A 12,864-nucleotide genomic window follows, 5' to 3' on the forward strand; every position below is an offset into this window, starting at 1 on the left:
TGTTCCGGACGGTACCACAGGCGACTCCAGGGAAAAGGCACGGCCCCCTCACGGCACTTTCTGGGGGTTCTCTTGTCCCCTCTCATATAAACCTTAGACTACAGCATTAAAAAACCCATCAAGCAGGTAGGGTATCTCGACAGCGGAGAAAGAGGAAGAGGCAAAGGTGGGCCAGGGGCCAGTCGAGTCTGGCAGAGACCCCTGGACTCCCACAGGGCCTTCAGAGGAGCCGGGAAATAGCCCTGAATAGCTCGCGGGCATCGCTTGCCATTCAAACAAGCTGTGACTTCAGGACTTCTTTCTTTTCTGTCTTTATTGAATTGATTACAACATTGCTTCTGTTCTCTGTTTTGTTTTTTTGGCCCGAAGCATGTGGGATCTCAGCTCCCAGACCAGGATCGAACCCGTACCCCACCTCCATTGGAAGGCTAAGTCTTAACCACTGGACCCCCAGTTCCCAGGACTTATTCCCAATCAACCAGCTACCATGACACTGTTCCTCAAGTGGTTGAAAGTAACCGCCGAACGGTGATACAGTGGATTTCTTTCCTAGAAGGACAAGGAACTGGGCACAGAAAATGCCCCAAAGTGCCCATTCACTGTATGTCACTTTGTTTCATGTGGCCCCAAAGTTACAGAGAGTTATCACGGCTACAAATCAAATCACCTCATCTTCCATTCACTCTCATCCTCTAGTGCCTCAAAAGCCTGCTTCCTAAGAAAGCTTGGGGAAAGACTTCTGAAACCCAATTAAAATCACACCAGCAAAAGCATATTGAGCGCGGCACTTTAACAGCATCATCTTTTAGGATTTCAAACAGCTCAGCTGGAATTGCATCACCTCCACTAGCTTTGTTCGTAGTGATGCTTCCTAAGTAAGGCTCACTTGAGTTCAGACTCCAGGATGTCTGGCTCTAGGTGAGTGATCACACCATCATGGTTATCTGGGTCCCTAAGATCTTTTTTGTATAGTTCTTCCATGTATTCTTGCCACCTCTTCTTAATATCTTCTGCTTCTGTTAGGTCCATACCATTTCCGCCCTTTATTGTGCCCATCTTCGCATGAAATGTTCCCTTGATCTAATTTTCTTGAAGAGATCTCTAGTCTTTCCCATTCTATTGATTTCCTTTATTTCTTTGCATTTATCACCGAGGAAGGCTTTCTTACCTCCTCTTGTCATTCCTGGGAACTCTGCATTCAGATGGGTATGTTTCCTTTACTCCTCTGTCTTTAGATTCTCTTCTTTTCTCAGCTATTTGTAAGGGCTCCTCACAAAGACAACCATTTACTTTTCTGTATTTCTTTTTCTTGAGGATGATCTTGATTACTGGCTCCTGAACAATGTCATGAACCTCTGTCCATAGTTATTCAGGCACTCTGTCTAACAGATTTAATCCCTTGAATCTATTTGCCACTTCCACTGTATAATTGTAAGGGATTTGATTTAGGTCATACCTGAATGGTCTAGTGGTTTTCCCTACTTTCTTCAATTTAAGTCTGAATTTGGCAATAAGGAGTTCATGATCTGAGTCACAGTCAGCTCCCGGTCTTGTTTTTGCTGACTGTATACAGCTTTTCCATCTTTGACTGCAAAGAATATAATCAATCTGATTTCAGTATTGACCATCTGGTGATGTCCATGTGTAGAGTAGTGATCCCTTGGATCAACAAAAAGCAAGAGAGTCCCCAAAAAACGTCTACTTCTGCTTCACTGACTACACCAAAGCCTTTGACTATGTGGATCACAACAAACTGTGAAATTCTTTAAGTGATGGGAATACCAGACCACCTCACCTGCCTCCTGAGAATCTGTATGCAGGTCAAGAAGCAACAGTTAGAACCGGACATGGAACAACAGACTGGTTCCAAATCGGGAAAGGAGTACATCAAGGCTGTATATTGTCACCCTGCTTATTTAACTTATATGCAGAGTACATCATGCAAAATGCTAGGCTGGATGAAGCACAAGCTAGACTCAAGATTGCTGGGAAAAATACCAATAACCTCAGATATGCAGATGACACCACCCTTATGGCAGAAAGCAAAGAGGAACTGAGGAGCCTCTTGATTAAAGTGAAAGAAGAGAGTGAAAAAGCTGGCTTAAAACTCAACATTCAGAAAACTAAGATCATGGCACCCAGTCCTATCACCTCATGGGAAATAGATGGGGAAACAATGGAAACAGTGAGACTTTATTTTCTTGGGCTCCAAAATCACTGCAGATGGTGACTGCAGCCATGAAATTAAAAGACGCTTGGATCCTTGGAAGAAAAGCTATGACCAACCTACTGAGCATATTAAAAGGCAGAGACATTACTTTGCCAATAAAGGTCCTTCTAGTCAAGGCTATGGTTTCTCCAGTGGTCATGTGTGGATGTGAGAGTTGGACTATAAAGAAAGCTGAGCACCAAAGAATTGATGCTTTTGAACTGTGGTGTTGGAGAAGACTCTTGAGAGTCCCTTGGACTGCAAGGAGATCCAACCAGTCCATCCTAAAGGAAATCAGTCCTAAATATTCACTGGAAGGACTGATGCTGAAGCTGAAACTCTAATACTTTGGCCACCTGATGCGAAGAACCGACTCATTTGAAAAGACTCTGATGCTGGGAAAGACTGAAGGCAGGAGGAGAAGGGGACGAAAGGATGAGATGGTTGGATGGCATCACCGACTCGATGGACATGAGTTTGAGCAAGCTCCAGAAGTTGGTGATGGACAGGGAAGTCTGGCGTGCTGCAGTCCATGGGGTTGCAAAGAGTTGCACACAACTGAGCGGTTGAACTGAGCAAAAGCGCAGGCAACTTTCCAAGGGAACAGTACCTGTGAGGTCAAGCCCTTCTGCAAAGTGACTGGTTTGTTCTTTTTTTTTTTTTCTAAAAAGATGTAACCACCACACAGCACAAGCTGATGTCTGTTTCAGGAATGCAAAGGCAAATTCTGGGCACTACTTTATCCCAGACCCTCACTGAAGAAGTGTTCCAAGCCTGAGAACTTCAAATCGTGTTTCTCTGGCCCTTACAGAGTATATCCATCGGGTGAGGGGTGGGCGAGGACCACGGGGACCCTGTGAGCTGATGCGGTGACCCCGGGGTAATCGAAGCCCCAGATGCTACAAAACCTGAGCACAGCATGTGTGGACTTTATGTCAGGAGTGAGATGGGTGATTTGATTCTTTTATACTCAGCATGTTACTCACTCAGCCACAGAGTAATTTTCCTCTTAAAACCTCACACCCATCTGCTTCTAAGGCAGCAGCGTCCACACACACAACGGAGATGCACACCTCTCCTCTCCTCCCGTTCTACAGTTCAGCCCCAGAGCGGGCCTTTTCTGGCCACCCAGCACTCCCTGATAATGTTACAAAGACTCAATTATTCTAAACATGACAGAAAAAAAAGTCTCTGTAATTAGCAGAATCACTTGACTTTCAGAAATCAAGAAACAGACTTTCCTCCCCTGAATTGAGTCTCCAATTTCATCTTCCAAAGCCGAAGAGAGGAAGACATTTTCAAGGAAGCACTATGCCCTGCCACTGTGAAACAGGAACTGGAAGAAGGAAAAAAAATGATTTATAATACAGTGAACTCTTTTTTTTTTTTTTAACATCCAATAGTGTGAAGCAAAAAGCATCAGAGAGAAAAGCCCGTGGTCTCTGTGTATGCTGGACACTGTGCCATGTAAAGCCCCCCAAACATCTGAACGAGTAAACGTTGGGGTCAGAGTCGGTCAAGAGGATTTAGGTGAGGCTCCAGCAGAGGAACCAACTGCCCCGCAGCCGCCCGGTCCTCTAAGAAAAGATGCACCAAACCTATAGGAACAGCAAGTCGCTAAATGCAGCTCACGGGCTACGATCTCAGGAGCACAGCTGATAAAAGCAAAAACTGGTTCCGTTTATTGGGCAGTTCTGTACCTACTGATTTTCGCGGCTCACACGCACCTTTAGAGGGCAGATGATGATGAAGAGGGTGACTAACCGGACAATGAGCAAAGAGTTATGCAAAAACCCAGCGGCGGTTAAGCGCTAACACTGAGGCCCGTTATCAGAACCCTCCTGCCCCGGTTCACGTTCACTGTTCCCTAGCCAGACTTCTTTTACAGGAGCCCCCACGGCCTGGGCCTCCCGTCTGCTCCCCTTCAGCCTGTCTGACGCACGGCACTGCTGACTGACTTCTGGAGACACTCCTGCTTTCCACACCTCACTGGTTCCTCAGTTACAGGGAACAGAGCCGCTTGTGTGGCTGGGGTGGTCACCGCGAGTGCCGCCGGGCCATCCTCACCCCCGCCCCACCGCGGAGCACGAGGGCTGGACGCTCACCCAGGCCTCAGGAGCCCCGCGGGGCATCTACCTGCATGGCATCCCCGGCTCCGGGAGGCGGTGGGCCCTGCTGCAGCCTTGTGCAGGGGGAGCCAGGCCAGAACTGACCCAGCACCGAGGAGGGGGCAGGCCCGAGAAGCAGTGCCAGCCACACACGGAGCTCCCACTCACCCTCCACCCCCAAACTTCGTTCTGAGCCGACCAAGTTCCTTTACTGTGTGCGGCAGCTGGAGGCGGGACCGGTGACCTGCGCACGGGGCCCGCCAAGCAGGGCGGCCTCTGCGGCGGCGGCGGCGGCGCCTCTCTGGCCCCCCTCCGCCCGCCCGCGCAGGCCGCACACGCGTGCAGAGACTCCCCCCCTCACCCTGAGACAGTCTGCCCCCAAACACCTCCCTGCCCCCTGCCGTCAGGTGGAATGCTTACCTTCTCCCTTTATGCATCGTGTAGCTGGATACTCCTCAATCACATTTCTCAGTATATTTTATGGTGATTATTTGCTTAGGTATCTGTCTTATCAGCTTTTTGAGGAAGCGGAACTTGACCTCAGCAGAGTGCCCGGCTCACAGGAGAGGCTTTAGTGAAAGAGCACCCACCACAGTGCCCAGCAAGGAGGACAGACAAAAGTCTGACAAGCCATCCCACCACACTCACACCCTAGATGTAGCACTTGTTAAACGCTGCTTGTAAATTTACCTTCTGGGGTAAATTCTCAATTGATAACGGCAATTTCCAACCACGCTCTGAAGAGACTATTCTTTCCCAGATCATTTCAGTTTGTGGGTTTCTGTGGGGGGTGCCTCAGGGCTTCCCTGGGGCACAGTGGTCAAGAAGCCACCTGCCAATGCAGGAGACGCAAGAGACGCAGGTTTGACCTCTGGGTCGGGAAGATCCCCTGGAAAAGGAAATGGCAACCCACTCCAGTATTCTTACCTGGAGAAGTCCATGGACAGAGGAGCCTGGCAGGCTACAGTCCATGAGGTTGCAAAGAGTTGGACATGACTGAGCACGCACGCATGGTGGGGGACCTAAACCCCAATTTCACACTTAGGAGTTTGTGTATTCTCCAGCTGTTTCTGATAGTCATGCCCTTTAGAATACTAACAGTTCTTTTCTATGGCAACTGTTATCTACTAGTTCATCTGACTGTTTCATTTTAATCTTTAAACTTGGGAATGAATGTGAAAATGAAAGTTATAAAAATGTCATCCCTCAGATCCACCGATGGATATTAAAATCCGTGGGCAAAAGCTTAGAGAGAAACAGGATATTTGCAGAGTCACAAAGCACCTACCCCCAATATTTATTAGTAACAAGGGACAGTAGTGACCTCACAGTGCGTTAACCGAGTAATCGAGGCCCCACCACCAGGAACCGGACACATCGCTAGCTCATACCTCCGACAGGATGCTCAGAGGATACAGCATCACTTCAGTGGTTTTCTTGCCAAAAAAGAAGAGGTTTTCTTGCTCATCCTAATGATGAGAAAACACCAGACAGACCCAAAGACGGACGTTCTACAAAACGACTGACTAGTGGTCTTTCAAAGTGTCAAGGTCATAAAGACCCAGGAGAGACCGAGCGGCTGACCCTAACGGGAGACCCAGGAGACGCGAGGGCTAAGTGCAGGGGGGTCCTGAGCCCGATCCTGGCTCGTGAGGAGGACATTCGAGGAAAAGCAGTTGAATCTGAATGAGGTCTACAGTTTAATTCATAGCAGCGTGCCAGTATCAATTTCCTAGCTATGCCGAGATGACTGTGTAAGATGTGAGGGTTGGGGGGGGATCAGATGAAAAGTACACAGAAGCTGAACTGAAAGGATTATCCGGCAGACTGTGCAGAACACCTCAAATCCAGGAGGAAAATGCACAGAATTCACTAGTAAAAAATTATCAGGAGACATAAATAGGCATTTCCCAGAAGAGGAAATACATATAACCAAGCATTCAGGGAGATTTCAATTAAGCCCTAAGGAGGCACTATGGGAATACAGGGTATCTCAGCTCCCTCGGCTAAGAGGGGTTCTTACGCACACCTCTGAAGTCAGACAGCACCTAAGGGAGAGCTACGGGGGCTTCTGCTGCTGACACAGGCACAGCCGGTGCAGCTGCTCTGGAAGACAACTGGACACATTCTGTCTGTCTGTCTGCAGGCGCAGACGCCCTACAACCGGCCAGTCCCCCTCCTCGGTGTTCGTCCTGGGGACCCCTGGACGTGGGCACCTGGGGTGCACGGGAGAGGTGGAGGGGCGTCCGTTTCTAACAGCAAAACACGGAAAACAACCCCAAAGTACACCTACGAGGAGACGGGTGCATCTGGGCACACCCGCACGGTGGGAGAGCAGAGGGCCGTGCAAGAGCACAGCCACGCATGCTGCCTAAATGAATGGCGCAGCGCTGGGGGGGTCGGAAAAATGCATGCAGCGAGAACCGCGTGTGTGAAGGGTGCGAATAGGGAGACCCAAGACTCTGGTTTTAAAAAATAAATACATATTATGGCAACACCGTAGAGACAGGCAAGGGACCAGTGATGTGAAATTCGGGATCCTGGTTCTCAGGGGGCAGAGGGATGTGAAGGGCAGGGTGACGTCTGCACACCCCAGGGAGGGGCATTCACATCAGCTGGGCGCGTGTTCCAGTTACAGGAGAAACCTCAGACCCATCTCTGTAGACAGTTAACGTTGACGGATACTTAGGAAAAAAACGGGAATGCAGACAGGCTAAACACCCCAAACTTTCTGTTTACAGACTCATATCCTAGATGAAGCTAAGTGACGAAGATCACCAGGCTTCCTGAAACTCTCAGGCTTTAAGATGAAAGGGAAGAACCTAGGGGAACAGCTTGAAGGGTTCACGTGCGCTTCCCAGGCACAGATCTGAGACCATTCATGGTTTGCCGGGCAGGACCCATATGTCACAGCTGGGACGTTCTCTTAAGGATGTGTTGATTTCCTATGAAGAATGATACTTAGAAAATTTGAGCTCCTTGAGTTACGCCAATACTTTGTATTTTAAGAATCCTTCATATTCCTTGAACAGAAACGTTTATCTAGCCTGAATGAATTAATATCGTTCCTTCTCGAACCATTTACATGGCTTAATTAGCATTGGGTATTTCTGATCTTAAATATCAGGATTTAGAGCAATTTACAGTTCGCCTGTGGTTTCAGAGTTTGTAAAGGGGAATCCCACAAGGTCTAAGCCCGTGGTGCCGAGGTGAGGGCTCACTTACCAGCTGGAACTCGCTCCTGCGGCTGAACGCCTCCCTGATGCCGGAGTCCCCCCAGAGCGCGCTCAGGGCGGGCACGTACAGCTGGAAGGTGGCGGGGTCCACGGGCAGCCCTGCCTTGTTCTCGAAAGCCATGAGGAACATCCCGTGCTTCTCATTTTCAGAGTACTGCCAGGGGATACCGAGCTTGTCTCGTGCATCGACCAGAACCCTCGAGCCCTGGGAAAGAAAAGAAATAAGATGGAGAGTTTCACGGTGCTGCGAAGGCTGAGTCGCAGTAGACAGCAGAAGGCTCAGGAGCTGTCAAACCTGCAGCCAGGGTTTGTCTCCGGGTTTGTTCTGTCCCGGCACGAGCGCTGCACTCCCGGGGATGTGACTATCAAGGCGGAGGCTCGCACGGCCCACGCACAGGCCACATCGCAGGTCTGCCCTGTGCTGTCACTTATTTGAAAAGGTCCCGGGAGGGAGACGACAGGTCGGGGAAGAAGTGGCCACAAACTCGCAGAGTGACGTGTGAAAAGAGCACGAACCGCGGCGCTGGAAGAGCCCGTGTTTTAGGACAGCTCCAGCTGCAGCCCTGCTGCCCTGTCACCAGGGGGCCCGCGGAGGAGTAAACACACAGGGGTCAGAGCGGGAGACTGAACGGGGAGCGGGCGGGAGCGGTCACGTTTCAGACGTGCTCGGGAGGATGGGGAACCGGTCTCATTGTTGTGCCTATTTCCTCCTGGTTAAAAATAGTAGGGACTTCCCGCCTTTTCCTCACCTCACTGACAGAGTCAAGAAGGTGCAGAAACGGACAGAACTAAAACAGGGTGAGAGAATGCGGCCAAACTGTGGAAATACTGCTGCGGTGACAATGCCTCCCTGGGCAGGAAGCAGGTCCGGTCCGTCACCCTTGGCTCCGAGCTTGAGCATGATCGGTGCGGTATCTATGGAAGCTTCTGGGCTCTGCTGGGGGACCTGCTGAATGCTCCTTGCACCCCCAGCACTGGGGGAGCCCTGGGCTGCAGCAGGCTCACCCTCACCCTGCCATCTGGAAAGGCCTTGGCTGGCTCAGAGCAGTCTGGGGAACCCAGGGCACGGAGAGCAGTCCCCTGTCCCCGAGCACAGAGGACATCAGGACATCTCTGCCCAGCTGGCAATTACTTTTCTGAGAAAAAGAACAGCTTTATTGGAGCATAGGTCACATAACATACAATTCCCCCATTGACTGTGTAGAGCTCAGTGGCTTTCAGTTGGCAGTTATCCTAAAAACTTGGGGCTCCTGCAGATCTCTGCTGGAGCATCTGCCGTGAAGCACAGAGGCGAAAGGTAACCAAAGGTGAGGTGAAAGGTGAGAGGGAACGGTGACCCAGAACGTAGCTGCAGCCTCCCCTCCAGACCCAGCACCCAGCACTGCTGGGTGAGAAATGTCCTGTGAGCTCCTGCTTCGGGGTCCACGCCCAGTCCCTCTGATCCACAAACACATTTAATGTTTACTGGGGGCAGAGCACTGAGATACACACTGCAGGAAAACAAAAGGCTGACGAAGCAGTGACTGAGCTCCTGAAACTCAGAACCTGGCCCGGAGACACAAACATGGATTTAAACGATTAACACTGATTAATAAGAAAAATAGGGCTTCTCTGGTGGCTCAGATGGTAGAGAATCTGTCTGCAATGCAGGAGACCTGGGTTTGATCACTGGGTCGGGGGGAGATCCCCTGGAGAGGGAATGGCAACCCACTCCAGTATTATTTCCTGGAGAATGCCATGGACAGAGGAACTTGGCGGGCTATAGCCCATGGGGTTGCAGAGAGCTGGACATGACTGAGCAATTACTAATAACAAGAACTCTCAGGAAACTAGGAATAGAGAATTCTTTAACTTAATAAGGATCACTGACAAAAATCTCTGCAGCTAACACCAAAAATCAATGGTAGAAGACTGAGTGCTTCAGGTAAGAATGGGAACAAGACCAGAACATCTCCTTTCATCACTGCTATTCAACATGGTTCCATGGTAAGTTGAGGGAAAGAAATATAAGGTACATGGATTAGAGAGAAAAAAATAAAACTAAGCCTATTTGCAGATGAAACAATGGTCTATGTACAAAATTCCAAGGAATCGATCAAAGAAAACCTCCTAGAATTCAACCGAATTCAGCAAGGTTGCTGAGTATAAAAACTGACAAAAGTAAAATGTCTTTCTATACACCAGAAATTAACATGTGGAAATTGAAATTTAAAGTTGTAAAATCTTCAGACGTACCATGCGGCATGCAGGACCTTAGCTCCGTGACCAGGAATCAAACCTGCACCCCTGCAGTGGAAGTGGATTGTCTGAGCCCCTGGACTTTCAGGGAAGTCCCAGAAGTTGAAATTTAAAATGCAATACTATTAACAATCACAAGCACAAAAACGAAACACGTAGGTATAAATCTAACAAAACATGCACAGGACTTACATGCTGCAAACTATAAAATGTTGATGAAAGAAATCAAAGATCTAATAAATGGTGGGGCATACCATGTTCATGGATTGGAACTGTTAACATAATAATGACACGCTCTCTAAACCGATATACAGGTTGAACAATTTCTATAAAATCCCAGCAAGATCTTTTATGGATATCAGTTCAGTTCAGTTCAGTCGCTCAGTCGTGTCCGACTCTTTGCGACCCCATGAATTGCAGCACGCCAGGCCTCCCTGTCCATCACCAACTCCCGGAGTCTATCCAAACCCATGTTCATCGAGTTGGTGATGCCATCCAACCATCTCATCCTCTGTCGTCCCCTTCTCCTCCCGCCCCCAATCCTACCCAGCATCAGGGTCTTTTCCAATGAGTCAACCCTTCGCATGAGGTGGCCAAAGTACTGGAGTTTCAGCTTCAACATCAGACCTTCCAATGAACACCCAGGCTTGATCTCTTTTAGGATGGATTGACTGGATCTCCTTGCAGTCCAAGGGACTCTCAAGAGTCTTCTCCAACACCACAGTTCAAAAGCATCAATTCTGCGGCGCTCAGCTTTCTTCACTGTCCAACTCTCACATCCATACATGACCACTGGAAAAACCATAGCCTTGACTAGACGGACTTTTGTTGGCAAAGTCATGTCTCTGCTTTTAAATATGCTATCTAGGTTGGCCATAACCTTCCTTCCAAGGAGCAAGCGTCTTTTAATTTCATGGCTGCAGTCACCATCAGCAGTGATTCTGGAGCCCAAAAAAGTAAAGTCTGACACTGTTTCCACTGTTTCCCCATCTATCTCCCATGGAGTGATGGGACCAGATGCCATGATCTTAGTTTTCTGAATGTTGAGCTTTAAGCCAACTTATTCACTCTCCTCCTTCACCTTCATCAAGAGGCTCTTTAGTTCTTCTTCACTTCCTGCCATAAGGGTGGTGTCATCCGCATATCTGAGGTTATTGATATTTCTCCCAGCAATCTTGACTCCAGCTTGTGTTTCTTCCAGCCCAGCATTTCTCATGATGTATTCTGCATATAAGTTAAATAAGCAGGGTGACAATATACAGCCTTGACGGACTCCTTTTCCTATTTGGAACCAGTCTGTTGTTCCATGTCCAGTTCTAACTGTTGCTTCCTGACCTGCATTTATGGATATAGATACAACTATTATAAAATTTATATGGAAAGGCACTAGATTAACTAAAACAGAAAAATTAAGTGGGAGGAATCTAATTTCCAGACGTATTATTACATAGCTACCATAAGCAAGACTGTGGTACTGGTGATGGACTAGGCACACGGATCAATGGGACATCATAGAAAACCCAGACATAAGTATGATGGTCAACTGCTTTTTTTTTTTTTTTGAAGATCCAAAAGCAATTAAATAGGGAAAGAATAGGCTTTTTAATAAATTATGTCAAAGCAATAGGACATCCATAGGCAAAGAAAAACAAAACAAAACCTTGATCTAAACCTCACACCTGATACAGAACTGACTCAAAACATACAACCACAGCATAGTAGGAAAACTGCAGGGTCCACAACTTGGCAAACAGTCCTTAGACATGACACAAAATGCGTGGTTCATAAAAGAAAAAGGGCTTCCCTGGTGGCTCAGACGGCAAAGAATCTGCCTGCAGTGCAGGAGACCTTGGTTTGACCTCTGGGTTGGGAAGATCCCCTGGAGGAGGGCATGTCAACCCATTCCAGTATTCCTGCCTGGACGATCCCCATGGACAGAGGAGCCTGGTGGGCTGCAGTCAGTGGGGTCGCAAAGCGTCGGACATGACTGAGCGACTAACAGGGACAGCATACATCGATAAACTGGACTTCATGAAAGCTAAAGCTTTCGGTCTCCAAAAGACTTTAGGAGAATAAAAAGACAAGCTTGGGACTGGTAGAAAATATCTGCCAACCACATATCTGACAAACGACTCATATCTATAATATACAAAGAATGCTCAAAACTCAACAATTTAAAGAAACAAAACAGTCCAGTTGGGAAGTGAAAGACACGGGGGGCTGTTTCACCAGCAAGCGCGCGGACAGCGAATAAGCAGAGACAAGATGTCCAAGCTCACTGGCCACCAGGGAGAAGCAGACCTAGACTCTGATAAGAAGACATCACTACACATCTATGAAAACAGCTAAAACAGAAAAATCAGCGGCAACGCCAAATGGCGGTGAGGACACAGAGATACGCCATTTCTACTACACTGCTGGTGGGGATGCAAAATTCGACAGCCACTCTAGGAAACAGTTTTTCAGTTTCTTTGAAAAAAAAAAAATTAAGCCTACAGTTAACATACTATGTGATTCCGTTCATATAATAGTCTTGAAATGATAAAACCATAGGGATGGAAAACAAACTCCGGGCTCCTGGGGGCGAGGACTGGTAGCAGAAGGGGGGTGGCTGTGACTGCAGAGGGCGGCTGGAGGGCGTTCCCTATGGTTTGGGGGCAGGTCTGTGTCCTGAGGACACAGGTGATACTATGTGTCAGAGCCACACACACACATTGGACCAACCTCAGTCTCCTGGTTTTGAAGCTGCACTATAGTTAAACAAAATGTAACCACTGGTGGAAACGCAAAGGAGATACCTCTCTGCGCTGCCTTTGCCATTTCCTGCAAATCTGTATTTCAAAATAAAAAGTAAAACTAATTAATAAGAGACGATAACCCTATATGCGAGTCAGAATAAGAGACACAGATGCATGGAACAATTTTATGGACTCTGAGGGAGAAGGTGAGGGTGGGACGTTCTGGGAGAATAGCATTGAAACATATATATTATCGTATGTGAAACAGAACACCATTCCATGTTCGATGCATGAGACAAGGGCTCAGGGCCGGGGCAATGGGATGACCCAGAGGG

At 48.2% G+C, this 12,864-nt stretch overlaps 1 protein-coding gene across 3 annotated transcripts in view; it reads right to left on the reverse strand.

Annotated features, from left to right (window-relative positions):
• GNA12 (G protein subunit alpha 12) overlaps positions 1-12,864 on the reverse strand; it is a 73,910-nt gene that overhangs the window by 23,932 nt on the left and 37,114 nt on the right. For all 3 annotated transcript variants that reach the window (XM_081552681.1, XM_081552680.1, XM_081552678.1), the window contains one exon: positions 7,543-7,758. In XM_081552681.1, the coding sequence (XP_081408807.1) occupies positions 7,543-7,758 (216 nt within the window). The remainder of the gene's footprint in view (positions 1-7,542; positions 7,759-12,864) is intronic.

This window comes from Giraffa tippelskirchi, chromosome 13 (genome assembly GCF_054371585.1).
Source record: "Giraffa tippelskirchi isolate mGirTip1 chromosome 13, T2T-mGirTip1v1.2.pri, whole genome shotgun sequence".
NCBI lineage: Eukaryota > Metazoa > Chordata > Mammalia > Artiodactyla > Giraffidae > Giraffa > Giraffa tippelskirchi.